The sequence below is a fragment of the Oryx dammah genome, unplaced genomic scaffold, assembly GCF_014754425.2.
Source record: "Oryx dammah isolate SB20612 unplaced genomic scaffold, SCBI_Odam_1.1 HiC_scaffold_12, whole genome shotgun sequence".
NCBI classification, from domain to species: domain Eukaryota; kingdom Metazoa; phylum Chordata; class Mammalia; order Artiodactyla; family Bovidae; genus Oryx; species Oryx dammah.
The window spans coordinates 15491411-15511792 of NW_024070196.1; the positions used below are offsets into that span (position 1 = coordinate 15491411).

A 20382-nucleotide genomic window follows, 5' to 3' on the forward strand; every position below is an offset into this window, starting at 1 on the left:
ATACTGTTCTACACAGTAGTATATAATTAAGATGTAGTCATAAATCAAGCAGATATTATAACTTGTTTAGGTGCACAGGTGGCTTTTAGAAAGATTGATTAGCTCGTCTTGCCCCCTTGAGATGTGAGTTCATTGTTATTCCTGCAAAATTAAACAGAATAATTCCTCACACTTCCCACAGTGTGAATGCTTCAATGCAAACAGCATGCTGGAGATAAATGTTTGCAAAGTGTTCATCTCCTTGTCCATTCTTGTTACAGATGCTCTCTATGACGTCATCACCGTGGGAGCCCCAGCTGCCCATTTTCAGGGATTTAAGAATGGTGGTCTTCGGAAACTCCTGCATAGATTTGAAGCAGAAAGAAGAAAGTAAGTGACAACAGAATGCATTCATGATATTATCTCCCCTTTGGGGAAGGGTTTTTGTATGCCAAGTTAAGATAAATAAGCTTGATCCATCACAATGAATAGTTCTTGACATCTCCAACCATGCCATTCAGGAACTTAGAGTTGTTGAATTTCAAAACCAAAAAACTTGAACAGAAATTAGAATAAATGAAATGGCTGAAATGACTAAGCATATTACTTAATAGAGTAGAACTGTGCTAGCAGAAAATTTTTCTGGAAGCCATCCTACTAATAAATAGTATTCTAGTATCAATTATTTTAGCTCAATGGAATGATGTTCAGACAGATATTTAGCTGAAAGCATAGTCTAATTTTCTGTGAAGGCAAAGACAATTAATGGAGAGCATGAGTCCTAATTTATGACTCTAACCCTACTAGTGATTTCCACTGTGGCCTGAGGCAAGGCATTTAACTGCCCTATTATTTAATTATTCCATTAAAAAAAGAGCCATCCATACAGAACTCTATTACTTAAGTGATGAAGTTAAAAGAGAAAACTTTCTATTCCTTATGGAAAAGGAGACACAGAAACCAAAGTATCATCACTGTTATTTATAATTTTGATTTACTTTCTCAACCTTCTGTTTTGTTCTTAGCTACTTTAAAATATTGCATTAGTACTATAGTTTATCCCGACATGTACCAACCAAGTTTATCCTGTTATATCCTCTGATTATGACCATACTCATGTAAATTTTAAAGAGTGTTATCCAAGTGTGAAGGGTAACTTTCTTTTCCCTTTCAAGTAGTTACTCTTCTTGAATTAAGAGCTCATATTTTGGGAATTCCTAGTGGTCCAGTGGTTAGGACTCTGAGCTTCCACCATGGGGTGTGGGGGGAGGGACACATGTTCAATCCTTGGCCACAAAACAAAGATCCCACAAGGTGCACAGCCAGCCAAAAAAAAACAAAAAAAAAAAACTCCAATTTTGAAAGTTAGGGGTTAATAGTTATTCTTTAGTCATAGTTGGTTTAGTAATAATATTAAATAATCTGAGTGGCAAAACCAAAACCATTTTTAAAAAGCTTTATCACATAACATATTTGTTATTCACTGTCCAGATGTTCAGGAAGAAAGCATTTAAAATAAGTTAAAAAAATAAAATAAGTTAAGATTGTATAACTGGTGTACTGTTATATAAATGTACAAGCTAGCAATGTGTATATATATGTGTGTGTGTGTATATACGTATTAATATGTCTTTCTCTTTCTACTGGTACAATACTATTAAATCAGCTAGTATTCTTACTAAGATTTTTCCAGTTTTTGTTTTTGATTTTGGTTTTAGTTTTTTGGTGGGTAGGGAATATAGTTCTGTGAGGTTGTATCACAGATGTAAATTGGACTAACCATCACCATAGTCATCATAAATAACTGTCCCATTATCATATAGAAACTCCCTAGTGTTATCCCCTAATAGTCACACTCTTCCCCCAAACCCTTCTGCTGCAGAAAGTGGTTCCATTGCATTAATGTTGGAACAGGGAGTGGGCATCAGAGTTCCAACTAGGGGCTCTGAGAGGAGGGTCACCTCTTATTTAATGCATGGAGGTTGGATGTCAGTTCAGTGACAGACCCCATGGGGAAGGGGATGCCATCCCTTTACTAAGATGAGAAGAGTGGAATACAGGTCTGCACCTGAGGGCTTCACTGGGCAGGGATATTTCTCACCTTCCCCTTGCTGCATCATCCTTTGAGTGGAGCAGTACTATTATGTTTGTGATATTCACCCTCAGGCATTTAAAGCTTACTGTTAAAAGCTTACTGTTCTATTGGCTACCCTTTTATTAGTCCTTTGACTTTTCTTGGGTGCTATTTATTTGACCTTTTGCTTCACTGAGGGCTTCCCTTGTACCCAAAGTGAAATGTTTAGGGGGCAAAGAAGGACAAAAAAAACAAACAAATGTGGAAATAATTATGATGTCATTCCTTAAGTCCTGAGGCTCCTAGCCAATCTGTTTTCTTTTCTCCATCCTTTGGTGTCTTTTGATAAATGAGTTATATATTTTGTACAGAGTAGTTTGTTTTGTTCTGTTTTTGAGGATTAGAGGGAATAGTAAAATAGATTGTGTTTATTCCATCTTGTCTGGAACTAGAAGCCTCTATCCTGAGAATTCAGTATTTTTTGCAGTCAAATTTTAAAGTGCATAATACAATTAGAAGATTGAAGATGCCCACAGGGTACATAGAATGTACTTGAGCACATGAAGCCTGTGTATGTGAAACATGGAATCTAACCATATAATTTCATAAAATATCACTATATGCTATGGGCAAAGACAAATGTTAAGTTGTATATTTAAACTCTGATATTTTGAGCTTTAAATATCTGCATGAGTATCTGAGTTCTCCAGTGTTCTTCACTTCTTGTTGGGATGTTTATGTATATATAAACACACACACACATTCACAAACACACATACACAGAGCTCTAAGATCAAATTTAAAATAAAAAGGTGAGTCCAGTGCTTGTAAATGTTGATTTGCTTTAGGCTTTTCATATGTGCTATTTATCCCGTTGCTTTATTGATGACTTTACTGATGAAATGCCATTTTTAAAATGAAAATAGGGAGAATGGCATTGAAACATGTATACTATCATGTAAGAAACAAATCGCCAGTCTATGTTCGATGCAGGATGCAGGATGCTTGGGGCTGGTGCACAGGGATGATCTGGAGAGATGATGTGGGGTGGGAGGTGGGGGGGGGGGGTTCATGTTTGAGAGCTCATGTATACCCGTGGCGGATTCATGTCAATGTATGCCAAAACCAATACAGTATTGTAAAGTAAAATAAAGTAAAAATAAAAATTAAAAAAAATTAAAACAATAGCTTAGCCTAGATCTTAAAAATAGCAAGCCTAGATCTTGTTGAGGCAATGCCCAGATGAGTATAGTATCAGCCTCTTCATCAAGCTGAGCGATAACCTGAGCAAACATGTCAAGCCTAAAGTGATATCACACTAATCAAATCATTTTTTGCAGGCCTTTTCAGCAACAAATATTGTATTTTTCAGCTACAAACAGTAATATAGAAATAAGTATGACTATATGATATGAGACCTTATTTACATTTGGCAGGACATAAAATAGCATTAAGTGAAAGAACTTTTCTTCACCTTTTCTTTCTTTTGATAACCCCATCCCCACCCAAAGAAAAGATAGCTGCATCTATTAGGTGTTTTTAGGAGACCCACCACAACCATTGTTACAACTTCACCTTCATTTATTTTCTTCTCAGCTAAGCCAATGAAATACTATCATCTAGGAACAGATGTAATTTATGTGTCTGTTCCTTCGTGATCTATTTTTTGATGAATACATTGACCACAAAATGAAAAGCATTTTAACATAAGAAAGCCTTGCTTATAGTATTCATATAATGTAATTCAGATCACATAAAAAGTATTTTCAAGACTAAAAGATAATTAATTAGGAAGATTGATTTTTTTTTTTTTAAGCACAAATGTCTCAGTACATTAGTCCCTGTTCAGAAACCGTCAAGAAATCCATGCTCATTCATTGAGCATTCAAAACCTCCGTGATTTCACCCCACTGACTTTCTACATTCATTTCCTCCTGCTCTTGAAGTTGTTTCTTTATGGTACAGAAACTATTTTCTTAATCGATTTCACTTTTCCACCTCTTCCCCTTTCCTTACTCTGTTGCTGTTTACAAAAAAAATTGCTATTTTTATCTCCCCGCTGTTTTTCATTTCTCTCTGTAAAAATCATGTACGTAATCCTGTTTGAAATTCTACACGTGGTCCATCCTAAGACTCCCACTTTCTCCATCATGTCTTCTGGAGTTCTCATGTTGATCTGATTCTTTATCCTAATGTTTTATTTTTACTTCACATAAAGTTTTGTAGGTCACAGTTATGGTGTGCTAGGTTTGTTCTCGTCCAGTACTTTTATAACAGTTTGTGATTTCCTTAACTAAGAGATGACCTTGAATTTTAGATCTTCTGGAGTGTTCCACAGAGTAGATTCCATAGATAAAACTCAACAAGCATTGCAATCCACACAAGTCTGATTTAAAGTGCCAAAAACTTCAGTGGGAGATAAAGTTTAACAAATAATCATAAGGCAATAAGGTCAGTATTATATAGAGCAGGGGTGCTCAACCTTGGCTGAAATTAGAATCACCTCTGGAGCTTTAAAATATTCTGTCTGTGCTGGGATATTAACCTAGACATATTAAGTTAGTCCTGGGAATGGACCCCAGGCATTGTTAAGTTTTAAAAGCTTCCTAGGTGAGACTGATGTGTGTCTAGGGTTGAGAACCACTGATACAGATGTAAGTGTGAATAGTGCTGGAAGAAGACAGAATGGTGTGGAGGCTACAAACAGGAATAGTGGCACAGGAGAGTTAAACTTGAAAAATGTATAGAATCTCAGTTAGGCTCTATCAGGAGAAAAGAAAATCTATGCAAAGGAATATTTGTTGCAATACAGAAAAAAAGCCTTACATCTTGTTACATGGAAAATTTTCTTTAAAGAATCCCTCACTCATTAAATTGTTACAAAATGGAACCAGAGATGGGGATAAAGCAGTAAGAATTTTGATCTGGGAAAGCTTGGATCTGAATAACATGAATGAATAAAACCAAACATATTATAGAGCTTTTCATGCCTTAGAGATGAGACTTTTTAAGAACCAAAATGCTAATTACTCATATATTATATTTTGGTGTTTTTTTGGTTTGTTTTTTACAGTTTTTGTTGTAATAAAATATTGGTAACATATAAAATTTACCATTTAACCATTAAAAAATCTTATTAAAATATAGTGTACTTACAATGTTGTATTAGCTTCAGATGTACAACAAAGTTATGCACATATAGGTGTGTATAAATTTATGTTCTTTTTACAAAACTCTTAATTTTGGTCTTTTTAGTAAAATATATATATACATATATATATATACATATATATGTAGATAATGTATGTATATGCATATGTGTGTGTGTATGTGTACATATATTACCTTAAAAGACCAAAATCGCAATGTTTGTAACCCATGTATTCATTTGTTCATCACTTACATGTTCTTGGATTCGGTGATTTACCTAGACTGTATTTAGAAGCTTATATATTCCTCTCTCAAAATATGAATCAATTCTTTAGTTTCAGTATTACTTAAAAGAAAGGGAAAATTACCACGACAGCACATATTTTGCCTGCTTTGATCATTTCTAAATTCAGCTGGAACCTCAGATGCACCCAGAACTTTCACTGAGTAGGATCATGACCTAAAGGCATAGCCCCTTCATTAAGATAAAAAGGCACCTCATGAAAACCAAGAGCCTTTGTAAAGAAGAAGAAAAGCCAGTGACAGGTAGTGTTCACCTCTCAAGAATATTAATTCCCTGTGATCTACCTGTTCATTAAGGACAAACTCACAGCTAACTCCCTGCAAGAGATCTTTGTGTCAAATGCCTGCCTTGAGTATCTACCACGCCTTTCCCTCCACTACCCTCACCCCCTCAATGCGCTCCCTCAGTCTGTTGATAATGTTGATTATCAACATTGACAGCCCCACAATTTCTAATAGAAGAGAGAAAGAAATTATTTGGAAAAGTCAAAAGGAAAGCAAAGTAAAATTTTACCGATAGAAATGTTATAGCCTGTTTTTGAGTCTATAAGAGAATTTGGAGGAATTTTCTGAAGGAAAGTAAAACAATATGAATAGTTAAACAAACCAGCCTTACCTTTTATGAGCTCAGTTTTCCTTATTATTGGAAGAGAAATCAGTAGAATTTCCTAGTTCTCTATTATAAATTGGAGATTTCTTGGTTATCACATTAAGGAAAGAAGTTCTTTGTAGCCTAGAGTGTAACAAACATCCAGTAAACCAGAAGTGGGAGAATTGAACAAAATCATACCACTAGGTTTGAAATGTATTCTTCAGGATAGAATTGCTAACTGCTGCTTAATAGGAGTTAAAACATAAATTAACATTTTTCATTAGTGGTATAAAGCTGAGGTATCTAAGCAAAGGAGTCAGGGTTTTTCAGCTCTTCTTTTTATGTACTTTCTCCAGTAACATATGAACAGACTAGGCAGCAGTTACAAAGATACTTATTTTCAAAATCTTTACTTCCATGCTTGAAACAATATTCTTATTTCTTTTTATGAAAGGGAATGACTGATGCAAATGTATTCATTGAAAGCAGTAAGACTGCGTCCATGTTTAATTTTGAGAGCCAATTTTCTCCCCTACTTGGAGCTCTTTCTCTATCTCTACATTAGTCTCTGGATTTCTTTCAGAAGTTCATCTTGTTACTCACTGGCCAAGTAGTTTAAAGACTCACATCATAACTCTGTATAAATCCATATATCATGTCATATATCTTTTAAATGGAAATGTTTTGATATTTTAATGATATATATTTTTAAATATATTGCTTGCTATTGACAATTTTCCAATTTTTAAAATATGTTTATTGGCAAATGTAGAAAAGTCAAAAGCAGGAAGTTAAAATCACCCTTAATCTTTGTCCTCAACAGGATAGTTATTGGGAGCATATTGGTACCATCTCATCCAATTTATTTTTTTATATGTAATCTATATCTTTGTGTCTTTTCTGTTATAAATTGAAAAGTTCAAAATGGCTTAAAATGACTAATTCTTCGAAGTATATTAATTGAGTCTTCTTAATTTAATAATCCTTATGTGTTTTTGGATTTTGGAAGTCATGCCCAATACAACAAAGGTATTCCATTTAGTAAGATCAGTCTTACAGGTTACAGCTAAAATTCATCTCCTGTTCACTTTTAAATACATTTTTCCCTTTTTGAAAAAACACCTTATAGCATCAAAAAATAAAGAAAATTTTAAAATATAATAAAATCATACAGCCCCTATGGAAATAAGAAGTGTGAATAAAAGCCTTATCCATCCTTTTTTTCATTTGAACTCTGTCCAGTACTTGACAATACATCATCTTCAAGGAGATAGGAATTTAATTTTTGTGTTTATTATAACTTGATTCCTTGGAGGTTTATTTACTTCTTCCAGTGAATCAGTTTCTCCTTGACCACTCTCAGCTTTCAAGGTTGTTCATATTTGACAAATACAACACTAGATTTGCCAAAACTGTGTACTGGCTTTTCTCAATCAGCATATGCTTTTCTATATGCAACCCCCTGTATACAACAAATATTCAAATATACGTGGGTTCTAGGTCTTGCACATCTATAGCGTGAAGTCAGGAAAGAATAAAACAATTAAATAGCCCTGGTGAGGCTTGGCCACATACTACAAACTAAATGATGATGTTTGCAAAGCACTGAACTAAATGTACTACAAGGGAGCAAAGGGCTTTTTGCTATGGTGTCTCAGACGGTAAGGAATCGGCCTGCAACGTGGGAGACCTGGGTTCTATCCCCAGGTCGGGAACATCCCCTGGAACAGGGCATGGCAACTAACTCCACTGTTCTTGCCTGGAGAATCCCCATGGACAGAGGAACCTGACAGGCTACGGTCCATGAGGTTCCAAAGAGTCAGACACAACTGAGCGACTCAGCATAGCACATATGATCTGAAATGAATTTGTCATGCACTTTTTCTCCGGCTTCATTCTCTTTGTAATTGTACAAAAATAATATTTGCTTGTCGCACACAAATTCAGAGAATGAAGAAGGTTTTAAAAAGTTTGCCTTTTCCATTTCCCTTCCCCTGAGTAAACCAATCTGAACAGCTTAATGTATTTTTCCCTGTGCATTTTATTCTAGGTAAAAATATCAGAGTTTTCAGTGATCATGATTCTTGATCTACTAACCCAGGTCATGAGAATGTAATGTTCTTGACTTTCCTATAACTCAGGTTAATTTTTCTGGTTTTCATTCTAGGGCAGGGCAGAAGCTTTCATCTCAGATAATTCATAGACCCTGCTCCTTGTGTGGATTTGAATCCTGGCTTGGGCACTTACTGGCATTGTGACATTAGTCAAATTACCTCACCACTCTGTACCATAGTTTCCTCATTTGTAATATACAAATAATACTGCATACAAATAATACTGCAAATATAAAGTATTATTACAAATAATACCTCATAGAGTTGTTCTGAAGATGTGGTGACTTCATATACACTGAACATTTATAGTGATTCCTGGCACATAATGAGGGCTTAATAAATATTAGTTATTATTAATATAAAACATGTAAAAAAGTTCACTCAAAAATGTCCTGGCAACCTTTCATTTCAATACGTGTAGATCTCATTTTTTTTAAAAGCTAACTAGGGTTTTATTGATTAAATGTAGCATAATTATCTGACCAATATAATATTGGTGGTCATTTAAATTGTTCTGTTTTTTGTTATAATTCTCTATCTTTGCAAGGTTCACCCTTATTCTTATGTTTCTGAAAATTTGTTTCTTTTTTAATAAAATTCCTAGAAGTGAAATTTCTTAGTTGTAGTGATTACGTGTTAGAGATGCTATATAATGCCCTCCAGAAAATGTTATATCACTGTACATATGATGCTAATTGCCCACATGTTCTTTAACTTTTTTTTTATCCAAGTACAGTTGATTTATAATGTTTTGAATGTATAACAAAGTGATGCAGTTATACAAATATATGTGTGTATACATATATCCCTGAGAGCTCAGTTGGTAAAGAATCTGCCTGCAATGCAGGAGACCCCAGGTCAATTCCTGGGTCAGGAAGATCCTCTGGAGAAGGGCTAGGCTACCCACTCCAGTATTCTTGGGCTTCCCTTGTGGCTGGTAAAGAGTCTGCCTCCAATGTGGAAGATCTGGGTCGTATCACAGGGTTGGGAAGATCCCCTGGAGAAGGGAAAGGCTACCCACTCCAGTGTTCTGGCCTGGAGAATTCCATGGACTGTATAGTCTTTGGGGTCACAAAGAGTTGGAGACGACTTTCACTTCACTTCATTTTACCTCACTTCATACACACACACACACACACACACACTCACACACGCACACATCCTTTTTCAGATTCTTTTCTATTATAGAGTATTATAAGATATTGAATTAGTTCCCTGTGCTATGCAGAAGGTCTCTATGCCAACATATTCTTAAGCATTGGGCTTCATACACCATCTCTGTGCTAAGCCCAGGCATGGATCTTTAGATTCAGACTTGTGTTCGTAACCATTTAGTAGACAACTCCACATCAATAGTGTCATCCACACACCTCAAAGTCAATGTATTCAACCATCTCTCATCTTCTTATCCACAAACTTTTCTTAGGGACTGCTTTTCTTAATTAAGACACCACCAGATGTTCAACTTCAAAATGCAAAAATCCTGGACTAGTTTTCTTCCTTTGCTTCCATTTCCCAAAAAATCAGTTTTGTCATTTCTTGTTTCTCAGGAAGTCATTAATTTCCATAATCACTTGTGGTTTGAAGTGAAGTGAAGTCGCTCAGTCTTGTCAGACTCTTTGCGACCCCATGGACTGTAGCCTACCAGGCTCCTCCGTCCCTGCAATTCTCCAGGCAGGAATACTGGAGTGGGTTGCCATTTCTTAGTCCTAATCTGTAGAACCAACATCTTTTAAATGTTCTACTGCCATATCTCTTAGTCACTCTCCATCTTCCAGACTGGCTCTCATCTCACTTATTAGTCTCACCTTGCTTGAAATAATATTTTTAAAGGCAAATATGATCTTGTGATTTCATTATTTTAAACATTTCAAAGCTGCCTCTTGCCTGGAGAATAAAGCCCAAGGTGCATAATATTTTCACGTGTATTCTGAACCTGGGGCTTCCCTGGTATCTCATTGGAAACAAATCTGACTGCCAATGCAGGAGATGAGAGTTCTGTCCCTGGGTTGGAAAGAGGAGGAAATGGCAACCCACTCCAGTATTCTTGCCTGGAGAATCCCATGGACAGAGGAGACTAGCAGGCTACAGTCCATGGGGTCTCAAAAGAGTCATGTGTGACTTAATGACTAAACAACAACAATCTGACCCTGACTTCTTTTCCAGCTTCGTCTTTCGCCACTCACACCATCTTCTCCTCCACTCACACCACTCCATGGTGAACCAGATCTAAGTCCTTCTGTTTCAGTTTTGCCTTGAAGTCTTCACTTACCTCTTGCAAGGCCACATCTGTTTTTAACCTCCAGAGTTCCTAATTGCCTCTCTTCCACTCTATGCTGTGTGTGTGCCAGGGCACTGACTATGTCTGCATCCCGAGGAGCTGATTTGATAAGTGTCCCTTGAAGCAGTAAGTATATGAGAGTGTAAATGAAAGAAGTGAAAGCTTTGTCTGTCGTTGGAGTAAAAGGAAGAACAAATTACTCTGCTTGAAGAGACCACTGTGTCTGAATTAAGTGACAGAAACATACGGGCACTTGTGGCAAATGACTTGTAGACTTTGAGACAGCCATTGTCAGCAATTACAATGTTTGTGTTTCCTCATGCCTGACTAGGAAGGGAAAATATACTTTTATATGTTCTGAAAGGAGATTTTTTATTTTATAAAAGACATTATTATTTTTATAAACATAGCCAACTGAAAATCTGGTTCGATATTGGTCATGCCGTAGCGACTTTGACATTTAAAATTTGGCAACCTTCTTCCAGCCACCTACCCAGAAGCTTGTGAAGCCAGGTATGTTCTGAAGCAAGAAGCACTCTGTCAAGTGTGAGAGTTCAAGCTTCTTAAAGATTAAATCTTTCCTTTAAAGAAAATGACTTTAATTGTAAATGCAAACAAGTTTTATAAATGATAATAGAATGTTGAGTGATAATAAATTAAGTAAAGAGAACAGTGTCTAAAAATGCTAAAACACATAATCTTAATGATGTGATCTCAGAAAATCACAGAGCAGTTACCCTATAGTTTCTTATATACACTGTCAGTTCAGTTCAGTTCAGTTCAGTTCAGTTCAGTCGCTCAGTCGTGTCCGACTCTTTGCGACCCCATGACTCGCAGCACGCCAGGCCTCCCTGTCCATCACCCACTCCCAGAGTTCACTCAGACTCACGTCCATCGAGTCAGTGAGGCCATCCAGCCATCTCATCCTCTGTCGTCCCCTTCCCCTACTGCCCCCAGTCCCTCCCAGCATCAGAGTCTTTTCCAATGAGTCAACTCTTCACATGAGGTGGCCAAAGTACTGGAGTTTCAGCTTTAGCATCATTCCTTCCAAAGAACACCCAGGGCTGATCTCCTTCAGAATGGACTGGTTGGATCTCCCTGCAGTCCAAGGGACTCTCAAGAGTCTTCTCCAACACCACAGTTCAAAAGCATCAATTCTTCAGCGCTCAGCCTTCTTTACAGTCCAACTCTCACATCCATACGTGACCACTGGAAAAACCATAGCCTTGACTAGACGGACCTTAGTCGGCAAAGTAATGTCTCTGCTTTTGAATATGCTCTCTAGGTTGGTCATAACTTTTCTTCCAAAGAGTAAGCGTCTTTTAATTTCATGGTGCAGTCACCATCTGCAGTGATTTTGGAGCCCCCAAAAATAAAGTCTGACACTGTTTCCAGTGTTTGCCCATCTATTTCCCATGAAGTGATGGGACCGGATGCCATGATCTTCGTTTTCTGAATGTTGAGCTTTAAGCCAACTTTTTCACTCTCCTCTTTCACTTTCATCAAGAGGCTTTTTAGTTCCTCTTCACTTTCTTCCATAAGGGTGGTGTCATCTACATATGTGAGGTTATTGATATTTCTCCCGGCAATCTTGATTCCAGCTTGTGTTTCTTCCAGTCCAGCGTTTCTCATGATGACTGTAGTTGTGGCTTATTTCTGTTGAAATCATTAGATTGTTAGAAATAATGGTCACAACCTTGAGATTTTTGAAGAAAGATAAATATATCATCACTCTTAGGAAGATACTTTGACTTCACAATTAAATATTTTCATTTCACCCAGCTATTAAGATATGACTTTTTGTTTTATCTGAGAAGAAAAAGTTAATTGGTAGGAATATTAGAACTTAACAGTTAAATGTGAAATATACAGCAGGCTACAGAAACATTGTTTTCTGATTACTTAAAAAACTAAATATGAGAAGAAAATATGGTTTGATGACTTATTTTCTATGAATCAGGAGTTGTATTTCTTCTTCACCATAAACTAAAAAAAATGTTTAAAATCATGACATAGTTATGTTATTTTAACTAGTATGCATTTAATCTAAGGAAAAATATGGAGACTCAGATTAAATCCTAAGTAATTTCCAACATGTTCTTTAAATCTCTCTGTGTCTGTGTGTTAGTCGTTCAGTTGTGTCTGACTCTCTGCAATCCCATGGACTATAGCCTGCCAGGCTTCTCTGTTCATAGGATTCTCCAGGCAAGAATACTGGAGTGGATTGTCAATTCCTTCTCCAGGGAATCTTCCTGACCCAGGGATTCAACCCAGGTCTCCCACGTTGTAGGCAGATTCTTTACCATCTGAGCCACCAGGGAAGCCCTAAAAGCTCTCTATTAGCTTAGATATTTATAACCATAATCCCAAAGTCAGAAAACAGAAAAGAAAGTCACCTACAAATTGTTGTTCAATCACTAAGTTGTGTCTAATTCTTTGCAACTGCATGAACTGCAGCACAGCAGGCTTCCCTGTCCTTCACTATTTACCTGAGTTTGCTCAAACTCATGTCCATTGAGTCAGTGATACCATCCAACCATGTCATCCTCTGCTGCCCCCTTCTCTGAATTTAATCTTTCCCTGTATCAGGGTCTTTTCTAAGAAGTCAGGTCTTCACATCAGTGACCAAATTATTGGAGCTTCAGCTTCAGCACCAGTCCTTCTAATGAATATTTAGGGTTGATTTCCTTTAGGATTGACTGGTTTGATCTCTTTGCAGTCCAAGGGACTATCAAGAGTCATCTCCAGCACCACATTTGGAAAGTATCAACTCTTCAGCACTCAGCCTTCTTTATGGTCCAACTCTGACATCCATACATGACTACTGGAAAAACCATAGCTTTGACTAGACAGACCTTTGTCAGCAAAGTGATGTCTCTGGTTTTTAATACACTGTCTAGGTTTGTCATAGCTTTTCTTCCAAGGAGCAAGAGTTTTTTAATTTTGTGGCTGCAGTCACAAATCACCAGAAAACTAAAAACTACTCTATTTTCCAGAACCGTAGAAACTAATTCTAGAGCACCTCATTCTTTGCAAGTACTGTCATTAGTGAAAGTACTGACTTTACAAAGGGCTTCCCTGGTGGTTCAGTGGTAAAGAACCCACCTGCCAATGAATAAGACATAAGAGGCATGAACTTGATCTCTGGGTTGGGAAGCCTCCTTAGTGGAGGTCATGGCAATCCACATCAGTGTTCTTGCCTGGAAAATCCCGTGGACAGAGAAGCCTAGCAGGGTACAGTCCACGGGGTCACAAAGAGTTGGACACAACAGCACGCACACACTGACTTTAAACAATGTACACATGGGATCTATGTCATGGAAAAATCACACAGTTGGCTTGTGTGACGAGAAAAATAGTGTCACTGCATGATCTTTATTAGACGAGACCTTGCCTGAACTATTCCAGTGTCTTCTTCCCTGTCAGGAGGCTTGTGTGAGTAGTTATTGCAGTGTTTCTGTTGGAGAAAGATGGCTTGGTTAGGGTGGTTTAAGCACAGGGGGAGAAAACGGGATCAGTTGCAGAGATATTTTAAAAGACTCGGCAATTGTTTGGACTTTATGTGTCTGTTTGGAATGGGAGGTAAAAATCCAAAGGTGTCAAGGAACATTCCCAGGCTTCTGTCAATGCACCTGGACAGGGTGGTGCCATTCACTGCACTTTGGCTTAGGAACTCCAGCAACATAGAGCAGCTGAAAGAAAGAGGCAGAGAAGAGCAGAGAGAGAGAAAGAGGGGATAAAGGCGGAAAGCCAAATTGGAAGGACACTTGTTGCTGTGTCAAGTCATGACAGCTCATCATATAGGCTAAGAGGATGGCAAGTTTGGTCTGGGGAGGAACATGATCAAGTGTGTGTTTTCAGTTACTTTATGGAGAGAACAGGAGCAAACAGGCTATTACAGTAGTACCGATGGGAGGAAGTGGGTGAGTACAGAGTTGAAAATTTAAGGACCTTTTTATAGGATTTAAATCCAAGTAGATGAGGAATTGTGGTAACTCGGCAGGGTTGAAGGGCTCTTAGGTTTCTGGTTCATTTCACTGGGTGAATGGCCAGGTCACTCGGAAGGGGAATCTAGAAATTTCACCGTTTGTTTCCAGTGCTTGCTTAATAAGATCAGTCATCTATATTCAATATGAAAGGAAGTTGAGGAAAATAAAATTACTGAGTCTGCCTTTTTTTGCAATAAAGAATCTTTTAAGACTTAGAACTTACAAGGAATCTCAGAGATTACAAATTCCCCTATTTATTTTATCAGTGAGAATAATGATTTTCAAAGACTGAATTGCTCCTGCAGCTAATGATGTAGCTGGAAAGTCAGACTTCTGTGCCCACTCTCAGGTTCCGTATGCATTCATCCTCATGCCATCAGTAGATTTGCCGCATGAAATGTATATGCTCCTAATAAATGAGTAATATTAGTTTACAGATAACCTTTCTAGGAATTGAATAGAAGTTTTTAAAACTTTGATATATTCAACTCTTTCTGGGCTGTTATGAGAACAATATAATGTTCAAAGTAAATTAAATTATCTATACTGTAAAAAAGGATGCTTGACTAGATACAGTTTAATCTGCTCCTATATAGTAGGCAGTAAAAATATTTCTACGACTCTAGCTTCACTGAGGGGCTTCCCAGGTGGCACTACAGGTAAAGAATCTGCCTGCCAATGCAGAAGACACAAGATATGCACACTTGATCCCTGGGTTGGGAAGATCCCCTGGGGAAGGAAATGGCAACCCTCTCCAGTATTCTTGCCTGGAAAATCCCATGGGCAGAGGAGCCTGGTGGACTACAATCCATGGGGCTGCAAAGAGTCAGACATGACTGAGCGCATGCACACACACACGACCTCACCGGTTCTCTGTCTGCAACCTTCCAAAACACACCTCAGGAAAACCACTTATTTAGGAATATACTTATAATAAAAATAATTTTTAAAAAGGCAAGTATTTTATTTCAGGTGTTCACAGAGTCTATTCATAATAGTAAAATATTAGAAACATCTTGAAAGAATATATTTAAGAAAGCTACTCTGCATTACTAAAGTGGAACACTGTATAGTCATTTCAATTAGTATGTGGATTGTTAGGTATCTAGAGATGTATATAAAATGTATTTGCAAGAAAACATGAACTCGTGTATACACAGAGGAGATGCATCAGTGAATGTTTTGGAAAGGATAACAAATTTACTTAGAGTGGTAGAGGTAGATAGAGAGTCCTATTCCCTTTAGGACTTTGCTCTTTGTTTTCCATCTTTCCTTTCCTTCCTTTCTTTCTTTTTGTCTTTATTTAGTTATGGAATAAGAAAAATGTCTTTCTAAAACGCTTTGCCCCTAACACTTTCAGCAAATACGGAAAAACTAGGTATCATGAAAAAAATCTCCAAAAACAAAATACCTAGAAAATTTGCAATGTGACAATTCCTTTTCATTGCTCCTTTTTTTAAATTTATTTTTTAATTTGAGTATAATTGCTTTCAATGTTGTGTTAGTTTCTGCTGTACAAGAATGTGATTCAGTTAGAAGTATAGATATATCCCCTCCCTCTTGTTGCTCTTAAACAAAGTTCTGAGCTCTTAGAAATGTGAAGAGCTATAGTTCTGAGTAGTCAGTAAACAAACCCTGAAGCTGTTAGTTATCTGGGCAATTTTTGTACACATTTAGAACGTAGAGCCTTAGATTTTCAAGGACTTATGGGAAGCAGCTATTTATCCCCCTTTTTCTTCTTCTCTGCTACCAGCCCTGTCTGTAGCATTTAGGGGACAGGCATCTTCACATTCATCCAATGATTATCTTGCTGAACAACTCTAATCTTTTGCTTTTCTCTGAGCCTTGACCAAGTAGCAGTCATTAAATATTTGTCAAAAACAATTTATGGTGAAATGATTTTTGAATTCTTTATGTCTAATTTGTGTTATAACATAGAATTATACATCTTTTTAAATGAGCTTTGTTTTTAATTGGAAGGTGAGAACTTTCCAATTATATTTTGTTTCAATATTTATATGCTGTACCTACCAATATGTTTCTAAGAGATGTTTTCTGTGTTAGCTAAGGGATTGTAACTTTTTCAGATTTAAAATGGATCAATACCGTGTTCATGAAAACACCTCTCTGAAGAACAAATATTATTCCATTATATAGATTTAGGAATTGAAACCTCAGTAAGTTAAGTAACTTAGTCTAGAACATACACAACTATTGTGTAGATGGTAGAACCAGGATTCAAATGCAGGTTATTATTATTATCCAGTTTGAACTATTAATGATGTTTTATGAACATTTGCTACCTTATGAACATGGTGTTGGAGAAGGATAGCAAAACATCATTAACAGTTCAAACTGTGTGTGAATCCTGTGTTCAAACCTGCATTTGAATCCTTGTTCTAACATATATAGTAGTTGTATGTTCTAGACCAAGTTACTTAACCTACAGTATAAATTATTGGCTCTTTTAGAGCTCCTCCGTAAAAATATCAGACATGGGAAAAAATGAAATGGATCCTAAATATACTTTCTGTTTTCCTGTACTTTTATCCCAGAATCATAATTACCAGCATTATAACATCATATTCTGGGAACATTTGATTTTTTTCCCTAGCTTAGTTGAGGTATAATTGACAAATAAAATTTTTATATATTCAAAATATATAACTTGATGTTTTGATATATGTAAATATTGTGAAATAATGACTGCAATCAAGCTAATTAGCCTATCCATCATTCCACATAGTTAGCATTTTCTTTTCTTTTCTTTTCTTTTTTTTTTTGTGGTGAGAACACTTAAAATTTACCCTCTTAGCAAATTTCAAGAACACAGTGCAGCATCGTTAACTAATCACCAGGCTGTACCTTAGGTCTTGGGAATATAAACATTTGGCATAAATGAAACTCCATACCCCTTGACCAGTATCTGACCAGTATCTCCCCATTTCCTTCCTCAGCCCCGGAGAACCAGCACTTTACTCTCTATTCCTGTAGTATAATTTGTATACCATGCAGTTGACCTATTTTAAGTATACAGTTCAAGGACTTTTAGTAAATTTGTACAACTGTGTGATCCTTATCACAATCCAATCTTAGGGCATTTCCATAATGCCTAAAAATATCCCTCAGGCCCATTTGCATCAGGGGAACATTTACCTCTAAATATATTTAGGAGTAGTTTCTATTCTTTTTTAATTAATTCATTTATTTTAATTGGAGGCTAATTACTTTACAATTTTGTAGTGGTTTTTGCCATACATTGACATGAATCAGCCCTGGGTGTACATGTGTTCCCCATCCTGAACCCCCCTCCTGCCTCCCTTCCCATTCCATCCCTCAGGGTTGTCCCAGTGCACCAGCTTTGAGTGCCCTGTTTTATGCATCGAACTTGGACTAGTGATCTGTTTCACGTATGGTAATATACATGTTTCAATGCTATTCTCTCAAGTCATCCCACCCTCACCTTCTCCCACAGAGTCTAAAAGTCTGTTCTTTATATCTGTGCCTCTTTTGCTGTCTTCATTACCATCTTTCTAAATTCCATATATATGCGTTAGTATGCTGTATTAGTGTTTTTCTTTCTGACTTACTTCACTCTGTTTAATAGGCTCCAGTTTCATCCACCTCATTAGAACTGATTCAAATGTGTTCTTTTTAATAGCTGAGTAATACTCCATTGTGTATATGTACCACAACTTTCTTATCCATTCATCTGCTGATGGACATCTAGGTTGCTTCCATGTCCTGGCTATTGTAAACAGTGCTGCGATGAACATTGGGGTAAACGTGTCTCTTTCAATCCTGGTTTCCTTGGTGTGTATGCCTAGCAGTGGGATTGCTAGGTCATATGACAGTTCTGTTTCCAGCTTTTTAAGGAATCTCCACACTGTTCTCCATAGTGGCTGTACTAGTTTTCACTCCCACCAACAGTGTAAGAGGGTTCCCTGTTCTCACCTTCTCCAGTATTTACTGTTTGTAGACTTTTTAATAATAGCCAGTCTGACTGGCATGAAATGGTACCTCATTGTGGTTTTGATTTGCATTTCTCTGATAATGAGTGATGTTGAGCATCTTTTCATGTGTTTGTTAGCCATCTGTATGTCTTCTTTGGAGAAATGTCTATTTAGTTCTTTGGCCCATTTTTTGATTGGGTCATTTATTTTTCTGGTATTGAGCTACATAAGCTGCTTGTATATTTTTGAGATTAATTCCTTGTTAGTTGCTTAATTTGCTCTTATTTTCTCCCATTTTGAAGGCCGTCTTTTCACCTTGCTTATAGTATACTTCATTGTGCAAAAGCTTTGAAGTTTAATTAGGTCCCATTTATTTATTTTTGCTTTTATTTCCATTACTCTGGGAGGTGGGTCATAGAGCATCCTGCTGTGATTTCTGTCAGAGTCTTTTGCCTATGTTTTCCTCAAGGAGTTTTGTAGTTTATGGTCTTACATTTAGATCTTTAATCCATTTTATTTTTGTGTATGGTGTTAGAAAGTGTTCTAGTTTCATTCTTTTTTTTTTTTTTTTGCAAAGTATTTGTTAGTTTTATTGTTACATGTATTACTTTTCATTGAGATGCAAATTAACTGCATTAAATATTTACAAAAATTGCATTGTACTTTATATTTAAATTTAGTGTAAAATTGATTTGAATTATTTTTAGTTAATATACATTTGGGAAGCTTTAAAATACTTTATTTTTATTTATTTATTTTTTAAATTTTTATTTTTACTTTATTTTACTTTACAATACTGTATTGGTTTTGGCATACATTGACATGAATCCACCATGGGTGTACATGAGTTCCCAAACATGAACCCCCCCCCCACCTCCCACCCCATATCATCTCTCTGGATCATCCCCGTGCACCAGCCCCAAGCATCCTGTATCCTGTATCGAACATAGACTGGCGATTCATTTCTTACATGATAGTATAAATGTTTCAATGCCATTCTCCCAAATCATCCCACCCTCTCCCTCTCCCTCAGAGTCCAAAAGTCCACTCTGCACATCTTTGTCTCTTTTGCTATCTCGCATACAGGGTCATAATTACCATCTTTCTAAATTTCATATATATTTGTCAGTATACTGTATTGGTGTTTTTCTTTCTGGCTTACTTTACTCTGTATAATCGGCTCCAGTTTCATCCATCTCATTAGAACTGATTCAAATGTATTCTTTTTAATGGCTGAGTAATATTCCATTGTGTACATGTACCACAGCTTTCTTATCCATTCATCTGCTGATGGACATCTAGGTTGTTTCCATGTCCTGGCTATTATAAACAGTGCTGCGATGAACATTGGGGTACATGTGTCTCTTAAAATTAAAAGCTTCTGCACAACAAAGGAAAATATAAGCAAGGTGAAAAGACAGCCTTCTGAATGGGAGACAATAAGAGCAAATGAAGCAACTGACAAACAACTAATCTCAAAAATATACAAGCAACTTATGCAGCTCAATTCCAGAAAAATAAATGACCCAATCAAAAAATGGGCCAAAGAACTAAATAGACATTTCTCCAAAGAAGACATATGGATGGCTAACAAACACATGAAAAGATGCTCAACATCACTCATTATTAGATAAATGCAAATCAAGACCACAATGAGGTACCACTTCACACCAGTCAGAATGGCTGCGATCCAAAAGTCTACAAGCAATAAACGCTGGAGAGGGTGTGGAGAAAAGGGAACGCTCTTACACTGTTGGTGGGAATGCAAACTAGTACAGCCACTATGGAGAACAGTGTGGAGATTCCTTAAAAAATTGCAAATAGAACTGCCTTATGACCCAGCAATCCCACTGCTGGGCATACACACCAAGGAAACTAGTTTCATTCTTTTACAGGTGGTTGACCAGTTTTCTCAGCACCGCTTGTTAAAGAGATTGTCTTTTTTTC

At 36.8% G+C, this 20382-nt stretch overlaps 1 protein-coding gene across 4 annotated transcripts in view; it reads left to right on the forward strand.

The window, feature by feature from the left end:
* Positions 1-20382, forward strand: part of INPP4B (inositol polyphosphate-4-phosphatase type II B) — a 704914-nt gene that overhangs the window by 528450 nt on the left and 156082 nt on the right. For all 4 annotated transcript variants that reach the window (XM_040250456.1, XM_040250457.1, XM_040250454.1 and 1 more), the window contains one exon: positions 261-369. In XM_040250456.1, the coding sequence (XP_040106390.1) occupies positions 261-369 (109 nt within the window). The remainder of the gene's footprint in view (positions 1-260; positions 370-20382) is intronic.